This window comes from Cetorhinus maximus, chromosome 3, assembly GCF_964194155.1.
Source record: "Cetorhinus maximus chromosome 3, sCetMax3.hap1.1, whole genome shotgun sequence".
Taxonomy (NCBI): domain Eukaryota; kingdom Metazoa; phylum Chordata; class Chondrichthyes; order Lamniformes; family Cetorhinidae; genus Cetorhinus; species Cetorhinus maximus.
Window position 1 is genome coordinate 160,933,199 of NC_135881.1, and position 14,424 is coordinate 160,947,622.

At 43.8% G+C, this 14,424-nt stretch overlaps 1 protein-coding gene across 1 annotated transcript in view; it reads right to left on the reverse strand.

The window, feature by feature from the left end:
• The window catches only part of hivep1 (HIVEP zinc finger 1), a 286,849-nt gene that overhangs the window by 16,134 nt on the left and 256,291 nt on the right, over positions 1-14,424 (reverse strand). Inside the window, 1 exon segment of the mRNA XM_078539188.1 lies at positions 4,601-5,094. Within this exon segment, the coding sequence (XP_078395314.1) occupies positions 4,601-5,094 (494 nt within the window).

A 14,424-nucleotide genomic window follows, 5' to 3' on the forward strand; every position in this document is an offset into this window, starting at 1 on the left:
TGATCTCTCTCCTGCTTCTGACTCTGCTGCCACGCACTACTTATCTCTACTTTGGTTCACAGGTAGCTCTGGCAAGTGGACTGACACCCTCAGCCAGCTCCTCAGCTCCAGCCAAGAGGACACCTCCTCCAATGAAGAGCTGGAAATAAACAGCCTGGAGGACCCGTCACAGCACTTACCCACACCCTGCACCAGCACAGAGACACACACCTCGGTGGAACCTAGATCTAGAGCAGGCTTGGGTTCACAATCTGGTGGTCACAGCATGGACACATATCCACAGCAAGAGGCAGGTTTGTGCGAGCTCCCCGGCACTCAGAGGACAGCTGAGGAAGAGGCATCTGTGAGGTCTGAGTCAGATATGAGCCTCTAGATTTGGCCTTCCAACTCATCCTGAAGAGTCAGCAGAAGGTGTGGGAACATTACGCAGAGCTGTTGGAAGCCCTCAGCAGAGTGGCACGCGAGTCAGGGGAGTGTGTCCGCCTGCTCTCCGATGATGTGGTGCCCACACAGAGGTCTCCATGGGGAGGATGGCGAATGCCATGGAGACCCTGGTTCAGTAGAACACAGAGATGTGTGCAGACCTGCACTCCATCGTGGGAGCCATGGATGAATTCCTGCAGTGGCAACGCGAAGGGGAAACGGGGCACCTCGACGCCCCTCCAGGTGCTCCTTCCCCTCAAGGAGTCAGGCCAGGGCCCTGGCTGCCTGAAGGGAGGAGGAGCGACAGCTGGACACCCCTGGATCATCCACTCAGAAATCTCAGAGGATGTTCTCTCCCTCCAAGTCCCCTTTGCCTATGAGCACCTCAACCTCATCCTCCCTCCCACAGAGGGAGCAGCTGGCCACCAAGTGATTCTGGAGGGAGAAGTGTGTGTGTGGCAGTGCCTTTTGGAGGCTCGTGCAGGCACTCTCTCACGCACATGGATCCTTCATATATCATATTCACCTCAATGTCCTGAGTATTTTCAATGCTGCCTTCTGGGGTTTGCTTTCAGTTGTCCATCTGAGCTGACCTGCATCTCCGCCCACCTAATGATCACACTCCCATGCAGTGCCTGATCTTGCCCACCACGACTATCGTGTCACTATTGATTTAGACAGCATGGTGATGATTCAGTTTTTAACTCGCTCCCTTCTCTTTTCTCCTCCCCCAGTCACCCATTTCATTTCCCCCAGCACTGTTGACCCCTCTGGCATCACCTTCCACTTCCCCTCCGTGACCTACCAACCATAACATTTTACCTTCAGGGATGTCCAGATGAATGTGCACATTCCTTCCCGAAAATCCCACCCCCATCCACATTCACCTCCCTGGCCTCGTCCTTCCCACTCCCAGGATCTGTGTCTGCTTCTGAGTCCCCACCAACCACCTTCACCGTCCCTTCTATCACTACCGTTGAACCCTCACCCTCCCACTCTACCACCTCACTCTGCCCTCGGTCATTCTCACCATACCCTTGTACCACACCCTCAGTTTGCTCCCCAAGAGGCAGTCATTGACACATCAGACCCCTCCCTTGCATGTTCACCTGGGCATCCCCCCAATTACCCCCTTTGGATCCCTCCCTCCGGAATGCTTCCCCACCCCCCCCATCCCAGACTCCACCCCGCTTAGTCCCTCCCCCTTTATGACTCCCTCAGGCACCTTCACTCCTTCCCCCTTCCCGACTCTTTCCTCCACCTGGACTCCCTGCCCTCCTTCCCCGCCTCCCGATTCCTCTCCTCACCACACTCATTATACCCCCGGACTCCTTCCCCTCTTCACACTCCTTCCCCCCTCCGAACTCCTTCCCTTACACCTTCCACCCACCTTACACCTACCTCCCGAGTTGCCATCTTCTCTCCCTTTACCCCCTCCTCCCCTCGTACTCTCATCTCCCTGCCAACCTCACCCCAACACCGCCATTCCCTCCTTCCAACCTCATCCCCCGACACCTTCATTTCCCCCTCCCAACCGCACTCCACCTGATACCTCTTCCTCTCCCAGTAGATCCTAGACCTTCCTCTTCCACCCCCTCAACCATCAGCCGCTGTGAGCATCAACAGTGACTTTCCAACTTCTGTGAGCTGTTTCGCAGCAGAGCCATGTCCATGAGAATCCACCTAACATGCCATGGACGTTCCTCCAGGATCCCATTGCTGTCAGGCTCCAGCATCTTCTGCTCCATGGATATCCGTGATATGAGCAAGGCCCTGGTGGTAAGTCCCGCCTTCCGCATGTCACACTTGTCAAGACATGTTCCGCACCAGCGTGTTTTCCCACTGACATGGGCAGGCGATGCAGGAGGGAGAGGGGATGAGTCCGGCGGCTGGTCTTATATGCTGATGTATTACAACTGAGTTCCCGATGTCTGATGGCGCTGAACGCAGCCTGCCATCAACAGGCTGAGTGGACGATTGCAAATTGGTTTCACAAAGTCGTGAAACCGATTTTTGGCCTTCTCGCCATATTGTCCGCTCACACCAGTGAACATGCCGGACGCCAGTGGGAGCGTAAAATCCGTGTCTACCTCCGAGTCTCCAACATATATTTTTCTTTGTGCTAGTAAGGTTTCTGAGCTGCCCAATATTGGTCCTCTGGGAGTCCCCAGGGGCAGGAGGCACCCAATTTACTGTCTGCAGCTGTAGAGCGTTGATAGTGAGGCCATTCCTTCAAAATGGTCCATGCACCCCCCTGCCCCCTGCCCCCCCGCCCCTGCACACTCTGGTCAAAATCTAACTAGTGAGGGTTCAACATTTTTAGGAGAGGAAAGAAAATTGTTGGAAAAAAGCATAGCTTATCAGTCAACAAAAGAGTATTAAAATAAATTTTAAGTTAACACTTAAGGGAATAATAGAGAAATACTCACATATTTGCCAAATGCAGAAGGAAATAAATGGCCAATCATGAATCATTATGAATGGATCAAAGCTTGTTAACCACTTTAAGGAGCAACTGCATATTTCTAATATATACCAACTATAGCAATCCACAATAACTGACACTATATAATCTTCATCTGGTGACAGATTCTTCTACTTGTACAATGTGTTTTATGATCCCTGCTTGTATTTGTGAAAGTAGCATTATTGCACCAGTCTATCATGACCTGGCACATGGATTGTGAAGAGCAAAGCCCCTGGATCTATCAGAATCACTTATCAGAGCAATTATAGTAGAGCAGGAAAGTGGAGAACAAGTGGCCATGTTTACACTTTATGCACAGACACAAAATGTTTAAGGTATTGTCTAGTGTTTGGCATCCAAACAATTCTTAAAATTAGGCTACATTCATTTTTTCCTTCCCTTTAGTGCTTTACCTCATAATTTATTTAGGAGAGCAGACTCAGTTCACTTGAATACTATGAGAATTATGTGCCAAGGGAAGGGATTTAATGTCCTGACATTCTTTAGATATTAATATGAATGCTCAAGTAAGAATGGGTCAAGTAATAATTCAAACAGAAACTGACCTTGTCCATCTGCCCAAACACATGCACTATGATATTACAGGATGCACAAGGTTATATAATTCATAGCAAAATGAACAGAAGCATAAATATGTTTAACACGTCTCTTTACTTCCGATTATTAATCCAAAACAAAAGGCTGAAATCCCTCCTTCCATGCACACTGCTGGTAATGATTTCCTGTCAGGCAATTATTCACCATGTTAGTTTTGATTCCCCAAAAGGAGGGTATATTAGGACCCTGACTTCATGTGGAGCAACTAGATTGTAAGTTACATCAAAAGCAGTGCCACAGTGCACAGCTTCAGAAGGGCTGGTGACCAATGCCATTGGAATACAAGTACAGTTCTTCAGTACTGTATTCAAATCAAGGGGTAAATTTTATGCATCATTGGAAAGCTATGGGTAATGTGATGGCATTCTTCTGATACATTAGTACGAGGGTACCCCATGGGAGGGGGGTTTCATAGGGTCGACGCTGATAGGTTGTTTCAGCTGGCTGGGAGTCTAAAACATGGCGGCACAGTCTCAGGATAAGGGGCCAGTCATTCAGGACTGAGATGAGGGGAAATTACTTCGCTCAAAGGATTGTGAATCTTTGGAATTTTCTACCTGTGAGGGTTGTGGATGCTCCATCATTGAATACATTCATCGCTGGGATAGGCAGATTTTTGGTCTTGCAGGGAATTAAGGGGTATGGGGAGCAGTCAAGAAAATGGAGTTGAAGCTCAAGATTAGCCATGATCGTATTAAATGGCAGAACAGGCTTTTGACGGGCCATATGGTCTACTCCTGCTCCTATTTCTTGAGTTGTGTTCTTCAGACATATTTTCAAAGTTTAGCCCAACAAATGTAGAGTCTCAATTGTCTTAGTGCTTTTAAATTAGGAAGCTGTTCTCTTCAAGCGTAGGAGTGGAGTTGATTAGATAAAAATAAATCAGAGCTTCAATTATCACATTCTATTTCAATTTTAAAGAAAGTATCATACATAAATTGATATCTGGTTTCAATACAATTCTGCAAGAATTTAGAAATGTGCTGACAAAAATAATTATTCTGGTTGTAAAATCTATATTTATGTTCCTTATTTTGTCATCGAGGCTTTTGGTCAAAATACAAGATACATTATATGATAAAACACACGTACCTTTGAATCAGCTATGGTTTTCTTTCCAAGATCTTCTTGCACATTTTGATTATCAGACGTCACCTGGTGACCGGAAGACTTATGGCAAGCCTTAGGTAATGTACCTCTAGCTTCGGTGGACATGGCTTTCTCCTCTTCATTTGCATGGATTGGTGAGAATTTAGATTTGACTGTGTCAGTTTCAGCATCACCAGCGTTCTGTGTAAGCAAAACAGAAGACACTACCTCAAGGTTGTTGGTCTGCACAAGAGAATCCTTTGCTGTCCTCACCACCTCACCAGCCAGAGAGGCAGAGGCAGCAGTCAAAGTACCAAGCTGGTCGTTTCTCTGTAGGTTGTGCTGAGGGCTAGCTGTTACTGAAGGAGTGGCTGATAACCCTGTTTCCCCTTGACTGTCTTCATCATCATCCTCAATTTCATAGTCTTCCTCATCCTGACCATCGGAATCTTCAGCATCGGAGTAGAGACACTCATGTCCACCCTTCGATTTGTCACCTGTTAAACAAATAAAACTGTGAACTAGTGGGATAAATAATAAATAACCCTGAAATTAGGTTTAAGTGCATTAAGTGAAAAACCTTGTAAATTAACTGTGAAGTGTTTTAGAATACATTACTGGCTCTGAGGCAGCAAAGAACTACAGAGGTGAGACAACAAATCCTTCAGATTACCAGGTGTGCTAAATTCACTGAATTTGCCCCTTCATGATTTCTGCCCTCAAACACTTCAAAAGATAAGGAACGTTCTTTTTTGCATGGGGACATTGTTGCTTGTAACGTGATGCTGCACATCTCTGTATAAACAAATATTCATTGGAGCAAGATTTAACTAAAACACATTTTACAATCAATCTTCTGCAAGAATATAATTTCTAAACATATTGATTGGTGCAATAAATACATTGCTACAAGTTATATTAAAAAATGTTATTCAAAAAATGCATTCTTTCTTGGAACATGAGCATCGCTAGCAAGATCAGCATTTAGTGGCCATCCCTGGTTGCCCTTGAGGCAGTGATGAGCCAACTTCATAAACCACTAAAGTTTGCGTGGTGAAGACCCCCTAAATGGTAATAATAAATAATAAATAAACCCAGAAAATGGCAGATGGAATTTAATGCGGAAAAGTGTGAGGTGTTGCATTTTGGAAGGTCAAACCAAGGTAGGACATACACAGTAAATGGTAGGGCACTGAGGACTGCGGAGGAACAAAGGGATCTGGGAGTTCAGATACATAATTCCCTGAAAGTGGTGTTACAGGTAGACAGGGTTGTAAAGAAAGCTTTTGGCATACTGGCCTTCATAAATCAAAGTATTGAGTATAGGAGTTGGGATGTTATGGTGAGGTTGTATAAGACATTGGTGAGGCCAACTTTGGAGTATTGTGCGCAGTTCTGGTTGCCTAACTACAGGAAGGATATCAGTAAGATTGAAAGAGTGCAGAGAAGATTTACTAGGATGTTGCCGGGTCTTAAGGAGTTGAGTTACAGGGAAAGATTAAACAGGTTGGGACTTTATTCCTTGGAGCGTAGAAGAATGAGGGGAGATTTGATAGAAGTTTACAAAATCATGAGGGGTATAGACAGAGTAAATGCGAGTAGGCTCTTTCCTTAGATTAGGAGAGATAAACACGAGAGGACATAGCTTTAGGGTGAAAGGGGAAAGGTTTAGGGGGAACATTAGGGGGAACTTCTTCACTCAGAGAGTGGTGAGAGTGTGGAACGAGCTACCATCTGACGTGGTAAATGCGGGCTCACTCTTAAGTTTTAAGAATAAATTGGATAGATACATGGATGGGAGAGGTCTGGAGGGTTATGGACTAGGTGTAGGTCAATGGGACTAGCGGTATTTCGGCACAGACTAGAAGGGCCGAATGGCCTGTTTTCTAAGCTGTAGTGTTCTATGGTTCTAAAGTGCTCTTAGAGAGGGTGTTCCAGGATTCTTGTCAGTGAAGAAATGACAATATAATTATGAGTCAGGATGTGTGACTTGGAGGTGAATGTGGAAGTGGTGGTGTTCCCATGCACCTGCTGGCCTTGTTCTTCGAGGTGGTAGAGATCATGGATTTGGGAGGTAGTTTCAGAGAAACCTTGGGCATTTGTTGCAGTGCATCTTGTAGATGATTCACATGGCAGCCATACTTCCCGACCAATTTCCTGTAATAATTTTTGATCACACTTTTATATCAATGTTTAGCAGCATTAGGATAGAAAGGCAATATATAGATTAAAATAAAAGCAATAAACTGCGGATGCTGGAAATCCGAACTTTACAGCCTTCCGGACTGAATATTGAGTTCAACAACTTTAGATCATGAACTCTCTCCACCATCCCAACCCCCTTTCTGATCCCCCTTTTTCCAATAATTTATATATATTTTTCTTTTCCCACCTATTTCCATTGTTTTTAAATGTATTTCCATCCATTGTTTTATCTCTACCTTTTAGCCTATTTTGATCCCTTCCCCCCACCCCACCCCCACTAGGGCTATCTGTACCTTGCTCGTCCTGCTTTCTACCCTTAATGTCATCATTAGCACATTTTTTAGCTAATATCACCACCGTCAACACCTCTTTGTCCTTTTGTCTATGACATCTTTTGGCAGTCTCCACCTATCACTGGCCCTCTATCCAGCTCTATCTGTCCCCACCATCCCCCACTTAAACCAGCTTATATTTCACCTCTTTTCTATTTTTCCTTAGTTCTGGTGAAGAGTCATACGGACTCGAAATGTTAACTGTATTCCTCTCCGCAGATGCTGTCAGACCTGCTGAGTTTTTCCAGGTATTTTTGTTTTTGATATAGATTAAAATGCTTTTATGTTTTTATATAGGAATAGTATTTCTATATATAGTGCCAGTACCTACCTAGCTGTAGGGTTTGGTCACTAGGTGGTGCTGTGGAATTAATGTTTAAAGTGAGTCTGGGCTAAAAATTTGTTTGCTCTGGTTTCTGGATGCAGGGGCCAGGGTTCATGACCTCCCACCGTTGATTCAGAACAAATGGAGCAGCACGTAAAATTTGTGTACCACCTCATTTCTATGATTGCAGCATGTTCCTGAGTGGCTCCAATGTTGAACTGATCCCTTTAACGTTGCTAACGACCTCTGCACATCGCAGAAATTGTGTGCTCCAGGTTGTCTTCCCCTTTTAAAGGCACAGTCCCTATATATGCAACAGTGCATTGCAGGCTGCTGGGTAATCACAATGGAGCACTGAGGGTTAAGGACATGTCATACCACAACTGCAGGGAAAGGACTCTCTGCTTCAGTGGCCACCCTGGTCAGATAGAATGGAGTCCAGGAAAGAGGCCATGTTTCAGCTGGAGGGCAGGCAGCCTTCATGATTGAGTCTCAGAAGGGACAGTAGCAGCTGGCAAGGGTGATTAATTTTTTTTTAAACGTATTCGTTCAAGAGATGTCAGCATCGTTGGCTCGGTCAGCATTTATTGTCCATCCCTAACTGCCCTGGTTCAGAGGGCATTTCAGAGTCAACCACATTGCTTTGGGTCTGGAGTCACATGCAGGCCAGACCAGGTAGGAACAGCAGATTTCCTTCCGTAAAGGACATTAGTGAACCAGTTGGGTTTTTACGACAATCGGCAATGGTTTTGTGGTCATCATCAGACTTTTAATTACAGATTGTTATTGAATTCAAATTTCACCATCTGCCATGGTGGGATTCGAACTCTGGTCCCCAGAGCATTACCCTGGGTCTCTGGAATACTAGTCCAGTGACAATACTGTGGTCAGCAAAAATCTCAAAATTATTCCACCAACTGAGCATGTGCTTCCATAAGCTCTGCCTCAGTACAATAAGTCAAAAGCGCCTCAGCTGCAATATGTTGAGTAGCCGCTCAAATAGCTCCAGAACAGACTCCATCTTGCTTCATAATGCTTGCTGTTTCAAGGATGAATAATGAAGAGGCTTCCTGCACATTTATTGACTAAATTTAGTTTCCATTGAATCAGCCCATTCAGGTCAATGATATTGTGATATCGCTCTTTCAGTGTCTTCAGGCGCATACAAGGGAGGCACTTTCTGCCACTCCACTTCACGAATGCTGTCGAGGTAGCAGCCAGCAGCGCCTCGCATGCATGAAAACTCAGGGAAGCCTTCTAGCAGTGTTACACAACTGAATTTCATGCTTTCTCTCCTTACGTTGTCATCAACGGTCAACAACTGACTGTAGGAAACACCATGGGCAATTTATTTGTATAAGCACTGTGGAAAACATGACTTAGCAGACCACAATAACCAGAGGGTATTGGGTCAGTGTGTGGCCAGCATAGAAGAGAATTGAGTTTACACAAGAGAAAACAATTCAAAATTACAGAGCTGACAGTCTGAAAGTCCATTTGTCACATCTACATCTATCAGGTGAACAATATTAGAATAGCTGCAATTGTTTAGGCAATGCTGTAACTGCAACACCCTTGCAGCAAGAACGAGAATCCAGTAAGAGTGGCTCCTTATATCTACAAGATTTTAAAACAGATCACAAATTAATTCCCAGCAGAGTTGGCAACTTTCAGATAAGAATAAAAATAATACTGATACAGTAACATTAACTACTAAATTATGTTATTATATCCATTAACAAAGAACTTTTTTTAATTACCCCTTTGTTAAATGTTATGTCAGGAAGTAGTATTGTAAATTGCTGCAGACACTGAGACTGCTTAGAATACAATGGGTTATTCTTTTAAACTTGCCACAATTAAAATAGACAGACAAGGAGTTCATCACAAGTTGTATTCCCCTTTCCTATGTGTCATTGCTACATAAATAATTGTGGTAAAAAAATCTGCAGTAAAAATTACAGCCATTGGCCTATTATGTCTGTGTCTATGTAAGTTCTTTAGCTAGAGTGATTTTCCTTTTCAAATACTTTCAATTTTAAATGTTCTTCTAGATTCTGCCTCAGTAGCCATGCTTGGCATGCTATGGTCTAATAACCTTCCAAGAGAAAGAAAATTCCTTTTTCTCTTAGCTGATAATCTTCCCAATCTGTCTGTTAGTAGAACCACCTGTTCACCATTTACCTTCTCAAATCCTTTCAAAATTTTGAAAACCTCCTATAGGTTTCAGAGAACAACGTCCCAATTTTTTCAAACCCTTCTTCATAACAGTAACTCATCATTTCACGTGAAAAAAGGTTAACACGTACAATCTTTAAAATCCTCCCTCCAATCCATTGCTGCACCCTCTGTGCTTCTTCCCCCCTCAGTTTTCCCCTCTAGAATTCTGTGGGTTGGGCCCAAGATGGATTTCCAGCCCCATTCACTCCCAATTCCTAATGGGCAAGCTTCCATCAGCAATCATTTAGCGTGGCAGATTGTCAACTCTATTGTAACCTTCTTTCAGATTGTTACAATTTCTGTAGTGACCAACAACTTTAAAAAATAAATTCAAACTTCTAATTAATAGCTGCAAGAATGACACAGCAGGATTTCAAATTTTAAAATGTTATTGTAACAAATGACTAAAAGCACGATTCACAACACACTATTTTGTATTTGTAGGCAACTTACACTTCGGTTTACCAAGGAGATCATTCTCCTTTATGCTTATCACACATTGCACTCCACATGGAATTCCAGCCCCTATTGCAAATAGTCCACAGTTGCTTCCAGCTACCAACGGGCTCCCATATCCCCGGTTCATCTAGTAATAACTTCGAGTGACAGTCTCCAGACACTTTCCTCAGTTCTCAGAGCGTTCCTTGAATCCACCACCAGCAATAAAGCCTGTTCTGATGATTCTTCGACCCCCAGTCATACCAGGACGAATCTCCCAGAATCCTTCAATGGCTGAAGGATGCGTCTCTTTGACTAGAGGCCGTCTCCCTCCTGCTTCCGGCTGTGGTAGCTCACAAAGTCAAACAGCCTTTTCTCTCTGAGAACCACACAGAACCCCTGCTGTCTGTGACATTCATTGATTTGAAGGGAAGCCTGTAACCTGATTTCAAAAAATGGCTTCCTCTGTCCTCTTCCACATGGCAATGCGAAACACATTAACCTTGTATTTTTTTTCTATTCATTTATGGGATATGGGTATGGGCATCGCTGGCTAGGCCAGCATTTATTGCCCATCCCTAATTGCCCTTGAGAAGGTGGTGGTGTGCTGCCTTCTTGAACCACCGGAGTCCAAGTGGTTTAGGTACATCCACAGCGCTGTTGGGGAGGGAGGTCCAGGATTTTGACCTAGTGACATTGAAGGAACGGCGATATATTTCCAAGTCAGGATGGTGAGTGGATTAGAAGGGAAGCTCCAGGTGGTGGTATTCTCATGTATCTGCTGCTCTTGTCCTTCTAGATGGTAGTCGTTGTGGGTTTGGAAGGTTCTGCCCAAGGAGCCTTGGTGAGTTTCTGCATTGCATCTTGTAGATGGTACACATTGTTGTCACTGTTCATCGGTGTTGGAGGAAGTGAATATTTGTGGATGGGGTGCCAATCAAGCGGGCTGCTTTGTTCTGGATGGTGTCAAGCTTCTTGAGTGTTGTTGGAGTTCCACTCATCCAGGCTAGGGGAGAGTATTCCATCACACTCCTGACTGGTATCTTGTAGATGGTGGACAGGCTTTGGGGAGTCAGGAGGTGAGTTACTCGCTGCAGGATTCCTAGCTCTGGCCTGCTCCTGTAGCCACAGTATTTATGTGGCTAGTCCAGTTCAGTTTCTGGTCAATGGTAGTCGCCATGATGTTGATGCCATTGAATGTCAAGGGGTGATGGTTAGATTCTCTCTTGTTGAAGATGGTCATTACCTGGCACTTGTGTGGCGCGAATGTTACTTGCAACTTGTCAGCCCAAGTTTGGATATTGTCCAGGTCTTGCTGCATTTGGACATGGACTGATTCAGTGTCTGAGGAGCTGTGATTGGTGCTGAACATTGTGCAATCAACAGTGAACATCCCCACTTCTGACCTTATGATGGAAGGAAAGTCACTGATGAAACAGCTGAAGGTTGGGCTGAGGAAACTACCCTGAGGAACTCCTGCCGTGATGTCCTGGAGCTGAGATGATTGCCCTTCAACAACCACAACTATCCCCCTTTGTACAATGTATGATTCCAACCAGCAGAGAGTTTTCCCCTTGATTCCCAGTTTTGCTAGGACTCCTTGATGCCACACTCGGTCAAAAGTTACCTTGATGTCAGGGGCAGTCATTGTCACCTCATCTCTGGAGTTCAGCTCTTTTGTATCTAGGTAGAAATGCTAATTAGTTACTCTTGACCCCAACTCTCTTTCATCTTAGAAGTAAATGGACAGCTTACAGTACAACTGCTTACAACAGATGCCTACAACACCTTTCTAAGACTTTGGGAATCTCAAAGTCTACTCATGGCAAACTCAGACTGATGCTATTGTCTCTAAGCATAAATACCTCGCATGTTCTTCTCAGTAAAGCAATCTAAGCCTTGCTTTTATCTCTAACAATAAAGCATCCAGGCTTTCTTATCTTCATTTACTCTAAATTTAAAGCTACATTCCTAAAATATAATAATCGTATCAACCCTAAGATTATAACAATATGACAGTTTGAAAAACAACATAAAATGTTGACGTCCAAAGTTGTCATCCCTCTATGGACTCTGATGAAAGAAAGCAAGCAATGGTTCTAAAGATGTTCTGTGACTTAGAATGCCTCTCCACATTTTCATATTGAACCATCTTTTACTTTCCATTTATCCAGCAGGTGCTTGCAGTGCAAACAAGTGCTTCTGATGCAAACTGTAGTGACTTATATTTTACATGGCATTGTGAAGCTGGGTGATTGATCACCGTGATCATGATCAGGTCCTGATTCTTGATCCTGTTAGTTTCCCACATCCTTTACCATTTGTCGTGAGGCAACAGTTCCATGGTTTGAGAGTTTTGGCCACTAACAAGTGGTTCCTGGCCTCAGGAGCTTCTGGAGACAGTCATTAATAGGCAGATCTGGGTTTACTAGGGTCCAGCTGTATTCTATAATTATTAAAAGGAAAGATGGTAACCTTCATATGGTTCTCTTTATAAAATTTTTTCAGCACGATTAATTCCATCAACAATACTGATCGATGGCGTCCCAGTCCAAAACTTCAAAATTCCCAAGGGAGACTGCCCTTTTCGAGGCCAATATGAAACATCTAAATGTCAATCATTTAAGGATGCTCATTTGCAAAACATGACCATCTGACTAAGTTGCTATAACTGAAGGTTGATGTTCTTTCATTACAGGAGACTCGTTGTAGATAACAATAAAGCTTCTAATGTAATATAACCTGAGCAGAAAAATAGATTTGGCCTCCCGTTGACATCACCTGTCATATGGAATGGGTCCACCAACATAATTTATGTCACATGCAAAAATTGGTCCCAATTTGTGGTAAAGCATTCCACATTCTGATAACTCCTGGTGTGAAAATAACTTTTTTACCCATCTTTTCCCTTCATTCTTCTAGCAAGTGTTAAATCCAAGTCTGTTGTCTTGTTGCCAAATTTACCAACCAAGCGTTGTAGGGTGGCAGAGTTGGACTATTAATGATAGAGTTGATCAGCAGACACTTCTTGGATGGAAACTTTAAGTTTATCTACAATACACTCAGCAGCAACTACATGTGTGCTTTCAACTCCAACTCTATCTCTATACTGACTGCTGAGGCAGCCCGCGCTACTCTCCTATTGTACTACAGATCATGTGACCTTGTCTAACACGTATGCTTAAAGGTATATTACACATTAAATAAAACCATAATTACTACATTCCTTCCCTTTTAACTCAGCTATACATATTATATTTACAAGTACATTTCTTCCAAGACAACATAATATTTACACTGGGTAAGGAATTTTACAAGTTCAGTCTTTCAGGTAGTTTCCTGGTACATGTGGAACGTCACAGCTCCACAACTTCAGAACATCAGGTGCTTATGGGGACTTGCAGTTCTATATCCTCAATCCTTACAGGAATATCAGATATGTCAATCCTGGGTTGAGTATCCTCAAGAGACCCGATCATGATCACTGGTGGAACCAAATCTTGGTGATTTATCTCTCTCTTCCTTAAATGGTCCACATGTTTACAGATGATCTGGCCTTCCACCCTCTACATGGTAAGATAGAGGTCCAGTCACCGCACTTATTTCACCCGGTAACCACTTTGGTCCTTCCCCAAAGTTCTTCAGGTATACCGGCTCTCCCACGGTAAATTTCCTCTCGGGACTATAGCAGCCGCGTCTAGTTTTCTGACTTCCCTGACTCCTTTCCACCTTCCCTTCTAAATTCAGCATTATTAAGCCAATCTTGTCCTGAGACAGCGTTTCAACAATAACTCCTCAAGTGTGACACCTGTTGTTGTATATGGGGTAGTCTTATAATGAAAAAGAAAGCATGACAATTTGGTTGCCAAGAAATTGCCAGTCAGCTTTTTCATACCTGCCTTGAACGTTTGAACCGCCCTTTTGGCCAGTCTGTTTGAGGAAGGGTGATATGGTGCAGTTTTTACGACTGATACTGTTGAGGCTGATAAACCGTTGAAACTCAGCACTTGTAAATGCTGTGCCATCATCAGAAATGACTACTTCTGGTAGTCCATGAATGGCAAAACTCTGACAGTTTCTCAATTGTAGCGGCCGACGTTGGTGACTTCACCTCATATATGTCCAACCATTTTGAATGGGCATCGACAATGAGCAGAAACATTGTTCCCAGGAAAGGTCCAATGTAGTCAATGTGTAACCGTACCCAGGGTCTACCTGGCCATTCCCATGGGTGTAATGAAGCTGTCACTGGCAACTTTTGCAGTTGCTGACATTGTACTCAGTGTTTTACTAAACTCTCTATTTCG